Source organism: Euprymna scolopes, chromosome 8, assembly GCF_053919585.1.
Source record: "Euprymna scolopes isolate OS-2025 chromosome 8, ASM5391958v1, whole genome shotgun sequence".
Lineage (NCBI taxonomy): Eukaryota > Metazoa > Mollusca > Cephalopoda > Sepiida > Sepiolidae > Euprymna > Euprymna scolopes.
In genome coordinates this window covers 71,717,810-71,739,156 of record NC_136489.1, presented here as the reverse complement: position 1 = coordinate 71,739,156, position 21,347 = coordinate 71,717,810, and the positions used below count along the sequence as shown (strand labels likewise).

The 21,347-nt window shown below is 39.7% G+C and overlaps 1 protein-coding gene across 1 annotated transcript in view; it reads right to left on the bottom strand.

Annotated features, from left to right (window-relative positions):
* The window catches only part of LOC145283611 (MICOS complex subunit Mic60-like), a 75,786-nt gene that overhangs the window by 36,269 nt on the left and 18,170 nt on the right, over positions 1-21,347 (bottom strand). The window contains exon 2 of the mRNA XM_080132553.1: positions 17,546-17,631. Within this exon, the coding sequence (XP_079988679.1) occupies positions 17,546-17,631 (86 nt within the window). The remainder of the gene's footprint in view (positions 1-17,545; positions 17,632-21,347) is intronic.

Below are 21,347 nucleotides of genomic sequence, written 5' to 3'. Positions count from 1 at the left end.
TTATCTGTGAAATCAGTGAAATCACCCATTTTTCAATCAAATTGATTGTCTGCTCTAGTTGGGGATCCACCACAGTGCACCAGGAGTAAGCTTCACATGCCTCCCCACAATGACTTTGTTCACAATAAGTTGTAATCTATACTGCATCAGAGAACCTACTGTTGGTTTCATGAAATTATTTTTATATGATGGTTTGAATTAAAGTTTAAAATGCAAAAGTCAAGTATCACGGTTCAATTGTGCTCTAAACAGAAACATTTCAAATGTGTCTCTGTCTTATCAAAGAACCTACTGTTGATTTTATAAGCCAGGCCTTCCTGCTTGTGCAGTGATAAAATTTCCCAAATGCATTTGTGATGTTAACTTAGGTTGAAATCAGACTATTCTTTCTTTGATCAAATTTTTTTAGATTACCAATTTTTATTACTTACTGGAGGCATTCCGATACAAAATCTAACTAAGAACACCCCCAGACGCATAAAGTACATTTGTGTGAAATTTCAAAAATATCGGCCCAGCTGTTTCAAAATCCATAGGAAATAAACTCTCTCTCATACTCACAAAGTGTCTTTTACATGTAAATAGTGATATTATTTTACTGCAAATTTTCTTTTCAAGAACATTTGGCTGACATGTACAAGATTTCCCTCATCTGAAGTTTTTTTGGGGTTTTTTTTTTTAAATTTTCCGCAAGTAATTAAACAGTAAATTTTAAAATTGTATTTTTATCGAAATTTTTTATTTACTTGTTCCATTTTTAGCAAGAATAATCAAAAGAACTGTGTTAGTCAATAACACACAACAACAACAACAACAACAATAATAATAATAATAATAGCAGCAACACTTACCAAGGATCCAGCTTATGCACAATACAGACACCAGATTGAGCTGGACTGAAGGCTTGTATTTATGTACAAGCATATCCAATCAGGTGATTCAGCCAATCACAATCCAAGGAATAGACTGGCCCATGTGTGCACAATGGAATCTTCCATTGTGCCATAAATAGTTCTCCTCTTTCATGAGAAGTAACTTTAGTCTTTGTCTGACTACGACTTCATCGTTCGAGTTACATGGTTAAAAATTTGTTGGTTCGTATATTGTTATTCTGCGCGTTATATTGTTAATATTTTGTTATCACCTTGTTAAATTTGTTATTGCTTATCTTCTTCTTCCCCCGGCACTACTTTTTCAATTACCGGACTCTTTTTTTTTATTTTTTTTTTTTGGACTGTTATCTTTCTCTCCTCTTGTTATACGCCGGCCATGGCATCTGCCAGCTGTGTGCCGACGGTTGAGGTGAAGGAAGATGAGGCATCAGGTGGATGGACAAAACCACCAAAAGTAAAAATTGACGTGGTAAAATTTGTCGAAGACGCAAAGAAATGCGTTGAATTTACAACAGAAACTGGTATTAAGTTGGAACAACCGCGGTTACAGGAGTTTGCTAAGAGGACTATTTCTCTATTTGTAATAGACCGCAAAACAAAAAAATTAATAAGATCAACGAAAGATGTTGTCACCAAATCAATTGCATCAGCAGGTTTAAGAGCTGAGCGAATTACAAAATGTAAAGGATACAACACATGGGCAGCTCTTTTTAAGACGGAAGACGAATGCATAGCTATGACAAAAAAAGAAATCATTACCAATGAGTACGTTCTGAGGATGGAATACTTAGGAAGGCGAAGAACTACAGTGTCCATTTTTGAAGTTCCTGGTGCTGTCCCCGGGGAATACCTAGCCGCTTTCTTACTTAAGTTTGGGGACATAACCGGAATAGAGGAGGACTATTATAATGGAGTATGGACTTTTGACATTCTGCTTAACGCAGAAGCATTTTTACGTATACCATACTACCTGGAGGCTGGTGTAGAGAAGCTGCCAATCGTGGTCGCAGGCAGAAGACCAGCATGTTGGATATGTGGGGAAGTCGGCCATCTCACTTACACATGCCCCAAAAGGAAGCCAGCTGTAAAAATTATCCCTACAAATGACCGGAAAATAGGTTATGTAGAACCTAAGGACAATTCCCAGACACCAGCAGAAGAGAAAAACGAAATCACACCTGAGGAGTTTGAAAAGACTTTTAATTCAGAGAAACAATCCCCCAAAAAGGACAACTGGACACTCATCCCTCTTTCAAAAAAATCCCCACCCAAGACTTATGCTAAGTCCCTCTCTAAAGAAGAGAAAATTGAAATTAGAACAAGTAAAGACCCAGGGGGCAATAAATTCAAAACCCTACTTAAACTAAAAGAGACTCTTGATGAGAAAAGGAGAAAATCTGAGGAGAAAGAGTTCCCTGAATCCTTTTTCCCTGAAAAACCGACCTCAAAAGAAAAGCAAATCCCTCGCAAAGCCTTACTAAAGCTTCTCTGCCCCATAGAGACACCAAAATGACATCTCTAGGTTCTCCCTCCAAAAAGACCCCCAAACCGTCACCATTCTGCTCGCCAAACAACACGCCCAAGAACACCCCTCCCCCTTCTCCAATGAAAACAGACATGCCCCCTCCTCCCCCCTCAGATAAGAAAAGACATAGAAGCCCCTCTGTAGAGACTGAATCAAGGAAAAAAAAACAACCCTTCTTTAATGGGAAGGATGTGTGCAAGATCACGGCGGAAGTAGAGAACATAATGAAGTCCCATAGCAGGAAAGAATACAGAAACCTCCTCGCTTTCAAATCATACCAAAAAAAAGACATTACTAACCCTGAAAATTTTAAAACAAACCATATACTAACAGTTGTCAGGAAACGCGAGGAGGCCAAAGGACTATGGACTATGCTGGAGGAAGCAAACTCTGCTTTCAACCTTTATCCTCCAGCAGCCTATTTCAACGACAACGATTTAATCGAAATTAGAAAACGATGTGTTGGACGGGTCCCCATCAAACTCCATCCTTCACTTTATAGGGCAGTTAAACTAACCTTCCCCCTAGACATCGGCGGTCTGTCCCCTGACGGGTGTATCACCACTGAGATGACCACTGGATCATTGGGGACAGCTGTCGGTGTCTTGACACCGTCTATGTTTGATTAGGTTTCTCAACCCTAAGTAACTCAAGATGGCTTCCTTAAGATTAGCTAGTTTAAATGTCCGAGGGTTGAGGGACGCCTCTCGTAAACTTCGAGTTGCACGCGACCTTCAACGCCTTGGTGTGGATATTTGTTGTATACAGGAAACTCACTTCATTCCTAGTGATTATCAGGGTGTGCTCCTTAGAGACTTTCAGCTCTATTCAGCACATTATGATACCCATGCAAGGGGGGTTACCTGGCTAGTTAAGCGCACTCTTGATGCGTCGTGTGACCCTATTTATGCAGATCCAGAGGGAAGATTGCTCGTTCTAGATGTTACCGTAAAGGATGTGGCATTTCGTTTTATTGGGGTTTATGCGCCCAATAACCATACTGAGCTAGTTTCCTTTTTTCGGCGAATCGAGCCTTTCATGAATTCGTCTCGACGGTTAGTTTTAGCGGGAGACTGGAACGCGGTCCTGGATCCCGAGTTAGATCGCGGGGTTAATACCAGAAGGGATACTAATCAGAACCGGGATGCTAAAGCGTTTCGAGACTTTGTCGACAAGTTTGATCTTGTCGATAAATTTCGGAACGAAAAACCCGGGGATTTAGCATGGACTTGGACAGGTAGACGCGGCTCCGATTCGGTGCAACTTTCGAGTTACATCGATCGGTTCTTAGTTAGGAGAGTCGACTTAGGGCTTTTAGACTGTCCAAGTTTTCATAGTATAGTTTATTCGGACCACAGGCTTGTCCGGGTTCGAGTAAACTTAGATAGTGTTAAACCTAGGATGGCTAGTTACTGGAAGTTCAACACGTCGTTGTTCGATGTGAAGGATTTCAGGGAACAGCTTCTACTAACAATACAGAGGGAATTGACGGGGGCTATCATCGGGAATAAGTGGTGGGGCAACCTTAAAAAAGTCATTAGGTCCTTCGCTGCTGATTTTAGTCGCCGGCTCAAACGTAGTTCTAGAGCAGCAAAAGCGGCGCTAGAAGATAGATTAGAAAAGGCGGTGGAGGAGGGGGATAGTGCTAGCTATACTGTAGTTAAGGTTGAACTGGACTCCTTGGATAACAGGGAGGACCAGGGAGTATTAGTTAGGGCTAGATTAAAAAGAGCGCCAAACGAGGCAACAAACATGGCCGCGTCATTGCGTGCGGAGGAGTTTCGACGTTCTGCAGATCGACACATCGCCAGTGTCACATTGCCGGACGGACGAACCGTAACTTCAAACGACGGAATCTTGGAGGGTTTTCGGACTCATTTTCAGGAACTTTTTTCCAAGGAGCCCGGTCTGACTATTGAACAGTTTGACACCTATTTAGCCGACTTTTCTCGCCTGGAGGCGACCGAAGCAGCTAGGTGTGAAGGTAGCATAAAAGAGGAAGAAGTCATTGAGGCCTTGAAACAGGTCGGGCTAGACAGGACCCCTGGGATAGATGGTCTGCCCTACGAGGTGTATTTGAGGCTGTCGCCCATTTTTATCCCTTTGCTGACCGTACTTTTTAACTCCTGGTTTAGGAACGGGTGCATACCTCAGTACTTTACCAGGGGGATCATTAAATTGTTACGCAAAGATAAAAATGGAGGGGATGGGATAGGTAATTTCCGGCCCTTAACGATGTTAAACACAGAGTTAAAGATTTTGGCCAAGATCTTAGCAAATCGTCTGCAGATTGTCTTACACCGTCTAATAAGTCCCGAACAGACTTGTTCTGTTAAGGGCCGGACGATTCAAGACAATTTGCACACGATACGCTTGATCGTAGAAAAAGTCGACACAGAAGCCGCGCTGATCAACTTAGATCAGTCCAAAGCATTCGACAGAGTAGACCATCGTTACCTAGAGGCTGTTCTTCGCTCGGCTGGGTTTGGTCCCCAGTTTCGCTCTTGGATTTGCCTCTTGTATGCCAACCCTGGTGCTATGGTAGAAGTGAATGGGGTGAGGTCGAAACCCTTCATGTTAACAAGATCGATCCGTCAAGGTTGTCCGTTATCCCCAATGTTATATGTGCTGGCGCTTGAGCCATATTTGCGCCAGCTTCGGGTGAATCCGGTCCTTCGCGGGATTACTTTGCCAGGTGGCTCTACCCCGGTAAAGTATACCGCCTATGCTGACGACGTGACTGTGCTTGTAACGAGCAGTGCCGAGATTAGAGTCGTTGACATAGAAACAAGTCGGTATGCCAAGGTCACAGGGGCCATAATTAACTACGTTAAGTCTATTGGCTTACGTATCGGTGCCTGGAGGGGTATGCCCCTTCAGGGACCCTTTGGTTGGACTGATGGGCCATGCAAGCTACTCGGCGTCTGGTTTGGCCCCGGTCTCCAGCTGGAGAAAAATTGGTCGGAGGTATTGGAAGCGGTCAAGGTCGCATCTCATTTGTGGGCCTTGAGAAATCTGTCTTTGAAGGGTCGGGCGGAGGTATGCAATTCTCATATCTACCCCCTGATCCTTTACCGTCTATCAGTACTTCCACTCCCGGAGACCACACTAGTTGATCTGGTGCGTGCTCTTTTTGCATTCTTATGGCGCGGAAAGCAAGCCATGGTTACTCGGGAGGTCTGTTACCTGCATCCGTCTGAAGGCGGTCTGGGTATGCCTAGTGTGCAAATACGTAGACACACTCTTAGGCTGATATACCTGGATCGAATGTGTACACCAAGTGAGGGAAACGGTGTCTTCTGGATAGAAGACACTAAGAAAGCCTTTCAGGCTTTGGAGAGTGTGCATTCGGCTGGAGGGGAGGCACACAAGTTGTTCCGAAACGAGTGCCCTTTCTATCGCGAGTGTCGGCAGGCCTTGAGATTTCTTCTACGGGTCCAAGAAAGCCTCTCTGACACCCAGCTGTTGTCTCGCAAGGCGCTATATCGGGCCTTAGTGAGGGGATCCGTTCGAGACGAAAAGATTGAGGAGTTCGGTTTTACGAAGGAGGAGCGCCGCTTAATATGGCCTTGGGCGCCTGGGTCGAGCTGCTTCGATAATTACGAGGCATCACTCACCTGGCTGGTAATACGAAATGCCCTCTGGGTCGGCAAAAGACTTTACGCAGCGGGTTTTACGGAGACACCCAATTGTGTCCGATGCGGAGAATGGGAGGAAGACCTTGATCATGCTTTCTTCCACTGCGCCATTGTTCGACCGTTGTGTGAGTTAGTTGAAGGCTTCACGGTTCGCATGCTGAGCGAGCGGTTTTTTGTGCTGGAGTCGGTTTCCCCGTGCTGCAACTGGGCACCGACCATGAAGAAAGAAGAACGCTATGTTTTTCTGTGTTTACTAGCAGTTATGAGAGGCGTGATTTGGACGACGCGACAGAAGGAGGTTTACGGAGGTGAGACCTTCACTGCTCCCCAGCTTGTCCTCATTTTCAAATATCGATTGAAAATGCGAATTAAGCTGGAGAAGGTGAAACTCACTCCTGTGAATTTCAACGACAGGTGGGTGAAAGTTTCGCGATTGTGTAAAGTGAATGGAGCTAATCTTGAATTTCTTTTTTGAGTGGCTTAGGTTTTTTTAAGGATTTTGGGTGACTTGATCAAACATAGACATGCATCGGACCTCCTAGAGTAGGCTAGTTAGGCATTTTTGTTCGATTTTTAACTTAGCTAGAGTATGCATGCTATCATCGCCCCAATCCCCTTTTTTTGGTTTTCCCTGTCCCAGCGTCCCCTTTTGTTTTTTTTTTTTGTTTTTTGTTTTTTTTTCCCACTGTTGGTTCGATAACCCCCAATCCCGGCCCCTTAGGTGACGGATAAACTGTTTTGCCAGAGATGTGGGCCATTTTTGTTGTGTTTGAATAAAGTCAGTTTGCGTGGGACCCACATTTTTTCGACTGGCAAAACTTTTTATCCGCCACAATTAGTAGTGAGGGGGTTCTTTTTACTAACCACCTTTTAGCATTGTATATTTTTCATCCAATTTTGTAAATAAGATTTTTATCCCCCCCCCCCACATCATGTATATATATTTGTAACTTTCGGGGTTTAAGTAGGATGTCCACAGAGTGATTCTGGTATTTTGGTGAAAGAGTCTAGTTAAGTTAACGTTATGTTAGTTAGGTCAACATTAACCCCCACCCCCCTTTTTCGGCCTTGTGCCACATTTTTATTTGTGTAATTTTATTTTATCAAATAAAATAAATATTAACTTTAGTCTTTGTCATCTTGGCTACGACTTGTTAGAAATACTCTTTTGGTTCGTATACGATATTTATTGCGCTGTTACTGTTATTATTATTGTTATACATTGTTGTTAAATTTGTTATTCCTCTTCCTCCTACGTTACTTGTTATAAGACTGTCGTTTTTGCTTTCTGCCTCCACCGGCGATGGCGGCAGCCACCGGGACGCCGATGGAAACTTTACCAAACATGAATCCCAATGATAACATGGAAAAGCAGGGTTGGACAAAGCCTCCAGCCATAAAAATCGACGTGAAAGATTTCATTGAGAAAGCTAAGCTGTGTGCGGAATTTGTTACAGATAAAGGTGTCAAGCTGGATCTTCAAAAGTTGGAAGAGATCACCAAAAAAACTATCCTTCTCTTTGTTGTAGACAGAAAGACAAAAAAGTTAATTCGTTCAACAAAAGAACAAGTTGCAAAGCTAATCGCGACAACAGGCTTGAGACCTGAAAGGATAACGAAATGTAAGGGCTACAACACCTGGAATGCCCTATTCAAGACCGAGGAGGAATGCATTAATATGTCCAAAAAGGAAATTATTACTAAAGACCACATATTAAGAATGGAATACATGGGAAGAAGAAGAACAACAGTTTCAGTTTTCGAGGTTCCAGTGACTGTCCCTGGTGAATATTTATGTGCATATCTCCTCCAATTTGGAGAAATAACAGGTGTTAATTTGGATGGTTTTCAGGGAACATGGACTTTTGAAATTTTACTGAATAAGGAAGCTTTCAGTAAAATTCCTTATTACATTGAAGCTGGAGAAGACAAACTACCACTAATAGTAGCCGGACGCCGCCCAGCATGCTGGCTATGTGGAGAGGTAGGGCACCTCACTTTCACATGCCCCAAAAGAATGCAAACAATTCGAAGCCCGCAACAACAGACAACCAAAATAGGGTACAGTTACGCCACTAAAGACTCTACCAGTACTCCTCCCGTCACAAGCACTCACACAAGTCCAATCAAGAGACTCTCACTAGACCATTTCGAGCAATTGTGCAATACAACAAAGGAATCGCTAGCTAAAGCTCAAGAATGGACATTGGTGAAAAATAAAAAACTTTCATCCTCAAAGTCTTATGCACAAAGCCTGGAGAGAGATAGAATAGAAGCAATGTGTTCAAAGGATCCAGGAGGCAACAAATTTAAAGTGTTAAGCAAACTAAAAGACCGACTAGACCAAGATCGCAAAACTGGAAAAAAAGAAACCAAACCTTTCCCTAACTCTCTCTTTCCAGACTCTTCCCCAACAAAAACACGTCCATCCCCAGCTAAGGCATTACCCCCACCTGTCACTACAGCATTACCAAAAAGAGAAAAAAAAATGACAACGCTTGCCCCCAAAAAACAATCAACACCCAAACCATCTCCTTTTAAAACCCCCTGCAACACCCCTCAAAATACCCCTCCCCCTTCCCCAATGAAAACTGATATGCCTCCCCCTCCTGCTCTCTTGCCTCCTGCGACCCCGGGGGAAAAAAAAAGGCCCCGAAGTCCCTCTACGGAAGCTAAATCCCGGAAAAAAAAGCTCCCCTACTATACAGGCAAGAACGTATGCAAAATTACCCCGGAACAGGAAACTATCATGAAAAATCATAATAGAAAAGACTATAGGGCACTTTATGCTTTCAAAACGGTTAAAAAACTTGAAGTAGTGAACCCAGAAAACTTCAAAACTGCAAAAAGGCTTCTTACGGTTATAAGAAACCAGGAAGAAGCCATAGGCTTATGGTGCATGTTGGAGGAAGCAAATTCAGCATATGACATTTTTCCTCCAGCTGCATTTTTTAATGATAAAGATTTAACTGAAATCAAAAAGGCATGTTATGGGCGGGTCCCCATAAAGGTTCATCCATCTTTATATAGGGCCCTCAAATTAACATTTCCATTAGATATCGGCGGTTTGTCCCCAGACGGGTCCATCACCACTGAGATGACCACTGGGTCTATGGGGACTGCTGTCGGTATCTTGACACCGTCTATGTTTGTTCAGGATTCCCAACCCTAAGTAACTCGAGATGGCATCTTTAAGATTAGCTAGCTTAAATGTCCGAGGGTTGAGGGACGCTTCTCGTAAACTTCGAGTTGCACGCGACCTTCAACGCCTTGGTGTGGATATTTGTTGTATACAGGAAACTCACTTCATTCCTAGTGATTATCAGGGTGTGCTCCTTAGAGACTTTCAGCTCTATTCAGCACATTATGATACCCATGCAAGGGGGGTTACCTGGCTAGTTAAGCGCACTCTTGATGCGTCGTGTGACCCTATTTATGCAGATCCAGAGGGAAGATTGCTCGTTCTAGATGTTACCGTAAAGGATGTGGCATTTCGTTTTATTGGGGTTTATGCGCCCAATAACCATACTGAGCTAGTTTCCTTTTTTTCGGCGAATCGAGCCTTTCATGAATTCGTCTCGACGTTTAGTTTTAGCGGGAGACTGGAACGCGGTCCTGGATCCCGAGTTAGATCGCGGGGTTAATACCAGAAGGGATACTAATCAGAACCGGGATGCTAAAGCGTTTCGAGACTTTGTCGACAAGTTTGATCTTGTCGATAAATTTCGGAACGAAAAACCCGGGGATTTAGCATGGACTTGGACAGGTAGACGCGGCTCCGATTCGGTGCAACTTTCGAGTTACATCGATCGGTTCTTAGTTAGGAGAGTCGACTTAGGGCTTTTAGACTGTCCAAGTTTTCATAGTATAGTTTATTCGGACCACAGGCTTGTCCGGGTTCGAGTAAACTTAGTGTTAAACTTAGGATGGCTAGTTACTGGAAGTTTAACACGTCGTTGTTCGATGTGAAGGATTTCAGGGAACAGCTTCTACTAACAATACAGAGGGAATTGACGGGGGCTATCATCGGGAATAAGTGGTGGGGCAACCTTAAAAAAGTCATTAGGTCCTTCGCTGCTGATTTTAGTCGCCGGATCAAACGTAGTTCTAGAGCAGCAAAAGCGGCGCTAGAAGATAGATTAGAAAGGGCGGTGGAGGAGGGGGATAGTGCTAGCTATACTGTAGTTAAGGCTGAACTGGACTCCTTGGATAACAGGGAGGACCAGGGAGTATTAGTTAGGGCTAGATTAAAAAGAGCGCCAAACGAGGCAACAAACATGGCCGCGTCATTGCGTGCGGAGGAGTTTCGACGTTCTGCAGATCGACACATCGCCAGTGTCACATTGCCGGACGGACGAACCGTAACTTCAAACGACGGAATCTTGGAGGGTTTTCGAACTCATTTTCAGGAACTTTTTACCAAGGAGCCCGGTCTGACTATTGAACAGTTTGACACCTATTTAGCCGACTTTTCTCGCCTGGAGGCGACCGAAGCAGCTAGGTGTGAAGGTAGCATAAAAGAGGAAGAAGTCATTGAGGCCTTGAAACAGGTCGGGCTAGACAGGACCCCTGGGATAGATGGTCTGCCCTACGAGATGTATTTGAGGCTGTCGCCCATTTTTATCCCTTTGCTGACCGTACTTTTTAACTCCTGGTTTAGGAACGGGTGCATACCTCAGTACTTTACCAGGGGGATCATTAAATTGTTACGCAAAGATAAAAATGGAGGGGATGGGATAGGTAATTTCCGGCCCTTAACGATGTTAAACACAGAGTTAAAGATTTTGGCCAAGATCTTAGCAAATCGTCTGCAGATTGTCTTACACCGTCTAATAAGTCCCGAACAGACTTGTTCTGTTAAGGGCCGGACGATTCAAGACAATTTGCACACGATACGCTTGATCGTAGAAAAAGTCGACACAGAAGCCGCGCTGATCAACTTAGATCAGTCCAAAGCATTCGACAGAGTAGACCATCGTTACCTAGAGGCTGTTCTTCGCTCGGCTGGGTTTGGTCCCCAGTTTCGCTCTTGGATTTGCCTCTTGTATGCCAACCCTGGTGCTATGGTAGAAGTGAATGGGGTGAGGTCGAAACCCTTCATGTTAACAAGATCGATCCGTCAAGGTTGTCCGTTATCCCCAATGTTATATGTGCTGGCGCTTGAGCCATATTTGCGCCAGCTTCGGGTGAATCCGGTCCTTCGCGGGATTACTTTGCCAGGTGGCTCTACCCCGGTAAAGTATACCGCCTATGCTGACGACGTGACTGTGCTTGTAACGAGCAGTGCCGAGATTAGAGTCGTTGACATAGAAACAAGTCGGTATGCCAAGGTCACAGGGGCCATAATTAACTACGTTAAGTCTATTGGCTTACGTATCGGTGCCTGGAGGGGTATGCCCCTTCAGGGACCCTTTGGTTGGACTGATGGGCCATGCAAGCTACTCGGCGTCTGGTTTGGCCCCGGTCTCCAGCTGGAGAAAAATTGGTCGGAGGTATTGGAAGCGGTCAAGGTCGCATCTCATTTGTGGGCCTTGAGAAATCTGTCTTTGAAGGGTCGGGCGGAGGTATGCAATTCTCATATCTACCCCCTGATCCTTTACCGTCTATCAGTACTTCCACTCCCGGAGACCACACTAGTTGATCTGGTGCGTGCTCTTTTTGCATTCTTATGGCGCGGAAAGCAAGCCATGGTTACTCGGGAGGTCTGTTACCTGCATCCGTCTGAAGGCGGTCTGGGTATGCCTAGTGTGCAAATACGTAGACACACTCTTAGGCTGATATACCTGGATCGAATGTGTACACCAAGTGAGGGAAACGGTGTCTTCTGGATAGAAGACACTAAGAAAGCCTTTCAGGCTTTGGAGAGTGTGCATTCGGCTGGAGGGGAGGCACACAAGTTGTTCCGAAACGAGTGCCCTTTCTATCGCGAGTGTCGGCAAGCCTTGAGATTTCTTCTACGGGTCCAAGAAAGCCTCTCTGACACCCAGCTGTTGTCTCGCAAGGCGCTATATCGGGCCTTAGTGAGGGGATCCGTTCGAGACGAAAAGATTGAGGAGTTCGGTTTTACGAAGGAGGAGCGCCGCTTAATATGGCCTTGGGCGCCTGGGTCGAGCTGCTTCGATAATTACGAGGCATCACTCACCTGGCTGGTAATACGAAATGCCCTCTGGGTCGGCAAAAGACTTTACGCAGCGGGTTTTACGGAGACACCCAATTGTGTCCGATGCGGAGAATGGGAGGAAGACCTTGATCATGCTTTCTTCCACTGCGCCATTGTTCGACCGTTGTGTGAGTTAGTTGAAGGCTTCACGGTTCGCATGCTGAGCGAGCGGTTTTTTGTGCTGGAGTCGGTTTCCCCGTGCTGCAACTGGGCACCGACCATGAAGAAAGAAGAACGCTATGTTTTTCTGTGTTTACTAGCAGTTATGAGAGGCGTGATTTGGACGACGCGACAGAAGGAGGTTTACGGAGGTGAGACCTTCACTGCTCCCCAGCTTGTCCTCATTTTCAAATATCGATTGAAAATGCGAATTAAGCTGGAGAAGGTGAAACTCACTCCTGTGAATTTCAACGACAGGTGGGTGAAAGTTTCGCGATTGTGTAAAGTGAATGGAGCTAATCTTGAATTTCTTTTTTGAGTGGCTTAGGTTTTTTTAAGGATTTTGGGTGACTTGATCAAACATAGACATGCATCGGACCTCCTAGAGTAGGCTAGTTAGGCATTTTTGTTCGATTTTTAACTTAGCTAGAGTATGCATGCTATCATCGCCCCAATCCCCTTTTTTTGGTTTTCCCTGTCCCAGCGTCCCCTTTTGTTTTTTTTTTTTGTTTTTTGTTTTTTTTTCCCACTGTTGGTTCGATAACCCCCAATCCCGGCCCCTTAGGTGACGGATAAACTGTTTTGCCAGAGATGTGGGCCATTTTTGTTGTGTTTGAATAAAGTCAGTTTTCGTGGGACCCACATCTTTTCGACTGGCAAAACTTTTTATCCGCCACAATTAGTAGTGAGGGGGTTCTTTTTACTAACCACCTTTTAGCATTGTATATTTTTCATCCAATTTTGTAAATAAGATTTTTATCCCCAACCCCCCCACATCATGTATATATATTTGTAACTTTCGGGGTTTAAGTAGGATGTCCACAGAGTGATTCTGGTATTTTGGTGAAAGAGTCTAGTTAAGTTAACGTTATGTTAGTTAGGTCAACATTAACCCCCACCCCCCTTTTTCGGCCTTGTGCCACATTTTTATTTGTGTAATTTTATTTTATCAAATAAAATAAATATTAACTTTAGTCTTTGTCAAGTTATCCACAACTTGAACGCTGACCGAAAGTCCACTACACAATCCAACAAGGTTTTAGTCTGAATTGGTTCCATTATTCCATTTTTTAACTTTTCTTTGGTAAAAGAAAACATGTTTACAAATATTTTCAGAATTTCCACAAAAGGAATTCTTTAATGTTAAACTAAGCCTCAATCTGACTATCATTCTTAGTCGATTGATACAGATCTTTCGATTGATTCAACTACATTGCAACTCACTCTCTTACTATGCCAATGTGAGAAACTCATCACACCAGATTAGCGATGTCCAATCATTCACTCTTCTAATGGCAGATTCCACAAATTGTTGGTTCAGCAGAGCTCCTTCCTTGGGCAATGCATTCACTTGGCCATCATTGTGTTTTTACCAGAAAAGAAATGATGTCCTTTATTCAGATTCTAAACAGTTGGCATGATTATAAATCAGCAGGTGTTTTTTGAAGTCCCTAGCAAATTGGTAATGTAACTCAATGTAGCCAATGCTTAAAAATTCTATAAATTATGAATACATTTGTAATATTGTCCAACAATTAAATAAATTATTCTTTTCAAGTAATATTCAATTCAAAAATCCACAAATCCTTTAATGAGACCCAAAATATAAGCAATTTTCTTTTCTATAGTAATTTACAAAAAGAAAGAAATTATTAATTTTAGATAATAAAATAATACTTTTTTGAAATTATAAATATTTTCTTGGGTAGAAGTGAAAAGTAATAATCTGAATAAATGCTTTCTCTTTCTCATTTTATTTTTTAACTTATGGGCTTATTTGACATGCCGAATTTGGTTCACAACATAGTTTAGTGGTCCCTGTTTTAGATTGTTCCATATCAAATACCAAATTCTATATGGTTACAAAATACTTGTCAGCTTATAATAATGCAATGTGGACATCAATGCAGCAGGGGTTCATTTTTGCTAACAATTTAATCCTTCAAGGAAACACTAACTTTTTTATCAAATCTTATTAGTTATTCTAAGCTGGCCTGTTTATATAAGCCATGAAAATGTGCTAAAAATATGTTTAAATTTTAAATGATATTTTAGTAAAATTTAACTTAGCTCTGTAATATTTTAGGTTAAATTCATGAAATTTGTAATATTTTAGGTTAAATTCATGAAATTTGTAATATTTTAGGTTAAATTCATGAAATTTGTAATATTTTAGGTTAAATTCATGAAATTTGTAATATTTTAGGTTAAATTCATGAAATATGTAATATTTTAGGTTAAATTCATGAAATTTGTAATATTTTAGGTTAAATTCATGAAATTTGTAATATTTTAGGTTAAATTCATGAAATTTGTAATATTTTAGGTTAAATTCATGAAATTTGTAATATTTTAGGTTAAATTCATGAAATATGTAATATTTTAGGTTAAATTCATGAAATTTGTATATAAACAAACCAAGCATGTTTACTTTACTCCTTTACTAGTGAAAAATTTACTTTTCACTATGACTAATGTTTGTGCAAAATTTCGAAAAGATTCAAGGAGTGGTTCTCGAGAAAAGTGTGAACAAATGAATGGACGAACAATTTGGGGGTAATTTTACCCCTATAATGTCCCAGGGGGGAGGGGGGGCAACCAGAGTTATCCTAGAAAATTCATCCTGGCAGCAACTTACTTTCACCATGACTAATATTTGTGCAAAATTTGAAAAAAAAATCCAAGGCATGGTTATTGAAAAAAGTGCGAATGGACAAATGAGAGTGAATTACTAGGTCCAATCCTTCTTTTGTCGGAGAACCAACAAAATTAAATTTTTTCCTCTTTCTAATAGAATTTTTTTTTTATTGCATGATGAATGCTTTTTGCAGGTTGATTTGAATTTTTTAAAACAAATTTTTAGATGTTTTTTACATATGTGTCAGTCAAACTTTTAAAATGATATTATAAAAAGAAAGTTCAACTTGGTAGTCAAAGTTTTCATAAAAAAATTCTAACCTGAAAACTTTAATTCCTAAAAACAAAAATGATATTTATATCACTGCAAAGAGAAAAGTAATTAAATTAGTGTTGTTGTTTGGGGGGGGGCTTCTGTATAACATGAAGGGGAAGTATATATGATGCATACGTGTCATATATATATATATATATACATACATGTCTAAATTCGTGTATTGTCTAATCTAGTTTATTCTATTGTTCCTTGAATTGCTGCATGTATAACACGTACGACAGTGTTGATATATTAGCAGATACAGTTTAACAACAAACATGTAACATTTACAACAGAAAGGGACACAAAATAGTTCTCTGGGATTTCACATCGGCCAATGGGAGAAACATAACTGATCCATCTTTGCTCTTGTTTGACAGATCCTCTGAAAAGCTGCAAATGAAAATTCGTACAACTCAAAGTCTTGGTGGTAATTACAGCAGCTTTATTCCGGATGTTTTCCCCATTGGAAAGTTGCAACACTGCTAGACTATTGCCATTTCTGATCCCTCTACTGAGAACCATCACCGTCTGTGGATCATCTTTCTCCCCTCACTCCCAACTAAAAAAATGGTACGTGTCTTTCAACCACTACCTAAAGTCCACGTCACTTTAACTGACCTCTACATAAGACTACGTCAGACTGTACAGGTCAAACCTATTTTTAAATTATTGTTTGTTTTCTAACATTGTTTACTATTAAAACATCTTAACATAATTAATGTGAGTGTGAGGTGGGTGCAGAGTTAATCAACGTTTGTTTCTCTAAAGCCTTCCGGTGATGATTAGCAAGTGTTTAAATGAGACGATCCTCCCAGACATTATCTCCTCCTGTTTAATCAAGTGGGGGAGGGGGGGTGATAAGCAGGGGAGAGGGGACTTCCGGTGATGACATCATTTCTCGTCAAATTATGGTTGGAGATTATCATCACATGAATTGGCGTGTTAAATGAGATAATCCGCCCAGACATTATCTCCTCTTTATTCAGCTAAGGATGGAGGTTATAGGCAAAGGCGGTAACTTCCAGTGATGATGTCATTCCCCTTATAATTATGGTGTTAAGTCAGGGACAACTTAAGATTATCATCACATGAATTGGCGACTGTTTAAATGAGACAATGCTCCCAGACATTATCTCCTCCTGTTTATTCGAGGGGAGGGGGTAGTTGATAGGAAAAGTGGTAACTTCTGGTGATGATGTCATTCCTCTTCAAATTATGGTGTTAACTGGAGGACAACTTGAGATTATTATCACATGGATTGGTGAATGTTTAAATGAGACAATCCTCTCAGACATTATCTCCTGTTGTTTTGAGTCAGGGGAGTGATACGCAGGGTGGTAACTTGCGGTGATGACATCATTCCTCTTCAAATTTTGGTGTTAAGTAGAAGGATGACTTGAGATAATCATCACATGGATTGGCGAGTATATAATGAGACAATCCTCCCAGACATTATCTCGTCCTTTTTTTCAAGAAGGGGTGATAGGCTGGGGAGTCACTTCCGGTGATGACATCATTCCTCTTCAAATTATGGTGTTAAATGGAGGGATGACTTGAGATTATCATCACATGGATTGGCGACTGTTTTAATTAGACTTCATCTCTTCCTTTTTATTCCAAAAAAGTAGGGGGGTAAGAGGAGGGTTACTTCAGGTTATGACATCTTTTTTCATCAATTTTGGGAAGTGAGGGACGACTTAAGATTAACAAAGTGCTCAATATCCTAGATAGAGCAGGTGTGTTTAAGCGAAGCGTGTCCTCAAAGAAATAATTACTTTGTTATTGTGCTGTGGTATACGTTATTCAATGAAAAATGCCCAATATCCGGGCAACACCAGATAGCCCTGTTAGTTATATTTATAAAGATGTTTCATTTATTTGAAGTTTTATCTTCAGTTATACACAGCATGAGTTGATCTTTTGTTCAGTAACACAATTAATTCAAATTTTCAAAAAAACATTAAAACCTGTAAAGAAACAAATCTATTTACTGTTGACATGTCATCCATTTGTGTATGTAACAATGTCTTTAATATCTAATGAATACGTGTATACAAAGTATGGAAATATTTATTGTGTCCTGCATGTATATAAAATGTTCATTGTCAGAACACCAGTTTATCTGCAAAACTTGAACAATGAACAAGTGTATATTTTTTGCTACTTCAAGATACAAGTGAAAAGAATGTTAGAAAGCCTTGGATGTGAACTTACGTAGCTGTAGAGGAAGTTGGGGGTTGTGTTGAGTACTTCCTTCTGGCTATTATCAGGTGGCGCCGCCGCCCAATGCCACGGACGCACTGAAATAAGAAAAGAAAAAAAAGCTGAAAATTTCAAGTCACCTGGTTTTCCAGCCAATAGAAATGCAGCAAACAAAAACAACTTAAAATATTGATTGTTGTTAGTCAACAGATCAACTCAATAAAGGTTATAGAAATTAGTTTCGTAGTTCACTTTGATTATTCACTCACTCTAATCATTCAGTTAGCAAAGGGAGAGTACTCCTATTGGATTGATATGTTAAATGTTTCTCAAAATACATACATTACCAACAATTCACAATGATTGAAACTTTAATATTTCACACATTTTGTCAAAAAAGTGTGAAAAAAATAGATACTTTTAGAACAAAACAGTAAAAGATTTGGTTAAATATTATAACTGAAAAACATGTTTATAGGATTATTGTACAAGATAAATGGCACCCAGTAGAGTTTATAAATCTACCAAGGTTCTTTAGTCCTTTTTAATTTAATCAATTCAGAATTATTCGTAGCCATAATTTCAATAAGACGGTGATCAATCTGTGAATCAATTATTCCATCCTCACAGGCCTTGCCCCCCAATTTTCGGAGGGAGCAAGTTTATCACTTTTTGTCTGAGGCGCTATCATCGGGGAATATCGACTGGACTACTCAGACTTATTTTTGCAGAACCAGAGTGCTCCTCTTTTAGGGAGCGTTCATTCATTCATCCCACCTTCCAACCTTGTGTCACATCCTTTTGCAGTGGGAGAAAGGTAAATTATTTCATTCATTTATACACTAGAATGTCCATTCGTGAACTTGCAATCAATCTGGGAATGAACTTGCTCATCTAAGCATAATAGAACATTCTAGACTTAATATAAACTGGCGTTTTAATGTTCTTGGCAATTTTACTCGTTGCTCAAGTCGTCATACAGTTGAGCACTAACTACCAAATACTAATCTTCTACCTTTTCTGGATGAAAAATCTTTTTGTATTTGTATCTACAAAAATCAAGTAGCCATTAAACAGAAAGATGACACGCATCTATACATTAATAGGATAGTGTGTGTGTGTGTGTTATTTATTTTGTGTGTCATGATTACATCCGAGTGACTGTCGTTTAATTGTTATGGATTCCATTTCTTGTAATAAATAATTTTACCAAGAATTTTTCATAAGTTTTGGTTTAGAGTATAGCTGATGGCACTTAAGTCATCAATGTTTTTATAAATAATTTTATCAAGAATTCTCCAAAAGTTTTGGTTTCCGTTATAGCTGAAGAAACTCGAGTTATATATATATATATATATATATATATATATATGTTATAAGTTTTGGTTTTGATTCAAGTTGATGCACCCAAGTCATATGGATATATTTTTTTATTTTTGAAATCGCAACTTTATAATATATAAAAATCAATAGAGCATTAACTCTATAATAATATATATGAAATCTGCAAGAATTAAAATAAATACCATATTTAAGCATACTTTACAACCGGGCCATGCCAGGCATCCCTGCTAGCTTAGATAAATACTTTTGCAGTTTTAACAAAAGAGTTACAATAATATCAGAGTGTCTCCATTTACATTGCACATCTACAGAATGCCAACATCAATATATTACATATGAATGAGTCCCCTGTAGAATTTCCACAGGTCCCACTAGTAAATCTCTAATAAGTCAACCTTTTTTTTATATCTGTTAGTCACTAGTTAGACTCTAGAATTATTTGACAGAATTGCACACAATTTAACATGAACCACTTATGGAATGCTGAGTGTGTCATTTAGGAAAAGTCTAAATCAATACAACTAATGCTAAAAGTACTTAGACTCCAAAGCTATTAAGTAAGATTTACAACAAATTTGATATGAAGAACTTTTAGAATTTCAGGAGTGTCAGAGGATCAAAATTATACTGATATTGCTATTGCTGCTAATAATAATAATAAACACTTTGCGCCTCCAAAATTATTAGATGGACTTGCACTAATCTTAGCATGAAGATCTATCAAATATATCATAGGGAATCAAGGTTAATATACTAATACTATTAATAATTATTACAAAATTTGTAGGCTCTAAAACTATTTGTTAAAATTGCACTAATCTAATATAAATTTGTTGTTTTTTTTTGTGTACTAGAAGTGTAAGCCATTTTGAGTTTCAGAACAGTTTCAGATGGTTCGCTGTTACACACAAGTCCTGGGAGGTGACTTGTTTGTAGTAGACAGTTCCACAGAACAAAATATTCTTACCGTGTCGAAACCTAGGAAAAGAACATGTGAAATTGCTCCAGAAAAGGTTTAATATTTATGAAGCAATTCTGGTTTCTGATTGGTTGGTAGCAGAACGTGAATTAATTTGATTCGTTAGTTCTTAGCAGCATCGTTTATAAATAGAATCGTCCGACTGTGTGGGATCATACCCCATTACAACTCCAAAATATTGCAACACATATTAAAAACCTTTTTTTTCTATTTATTTAAAAAGAAAATACAACTTTGTTATATATAGGTTGTGGAATTTCATATTCTTTTAAACATTCATTTTAATTAATTTCCTATTAGTTTTCTCGGTTTTCTTGTGGGATGATCATCTTTAGTATACTATCATGTGTAATTATATTCATGCAGATATTCTATGATTTATACTTGCATAATATTTGCATAAAAAGGTTATAGTAAACACAAACCTCTTTCTATATATGTGCATATATATATATTTGTTTAAAAGATTTTGGCTACAGACACGAAACTTCATATATAGGATATTCGAACCTATGCAAAACTTTATATTTGGGTTTTAGCTTGGGAAAATCGGTGCAAAAGTGTGAAAATTAAAAAACTGAAATTTGTTAGGTGAAGGTCAAACAACGACATTACGAATATCCATGCATAACGTAATAGTTATTGGTTCATGTTTTCATTTTTAGCCTTGCAGCAAACATGTCTTCATAGCTCAGGCATTAACATCAAAGGAAAAAGTAAATCATAAGCTAAATGTTTTCGTTTTGATTCTCGGTGGTGGCGCATGAGTCATTTTTTATTTTTAAACTTTTTAAATCATTACTATATATTGGGTCCAATATAATAATAAATACGAAATCTGCATTAATTAAAATATCATACTTAAGTATATCTTTTTTTACATTGAGCCATTCAGAAACAAAGTTCTCCCAGTTTGACACAAGGTCACTAGTTCAGAGCACTAACCTTCAATTTTTACTTGTACTACAAACTTATTTTGCTTTCTATGTTTCTACAACATTTAAGAATTGTAGAATATAAGAAGACAAGAATAAGATTCAGTCAAGCAAAAAAAAAAAAAAAAAAAAAAAAGCCACTTAAAAGAGATAAACAACATTTGGTAAAAGGAATTTATTTTAAGATTCTAACAAGCAAAGTGTGAAATAAAGCAGATGGCAGAGGAGATAGAATAAAATAAAAAGTCATTTATTTAGTAGCAGGCAAATCTGGTGTTGCCAGGGAATGAGTATTCCTTCACCCAGCCGTGTACCCCATATTACCATTTTAATCTTTTTTTTAAAGTTCTATAATGTTCAAATTATAAAGATTTTTGTTTAACTATTGTTGTTTATGAATGGACAGCGCAAAATCAGTACGATATTATTGAAAAATAACTCTAGTACATTCATTCATGAGTCGCATCTTTCGTTTGGTGCGGATTGCCAATCCACGTGACTTATTTTTCACCATTCCTTCCGATCAAGGGCAAGTTGGTTGACAGATGCCCAACTG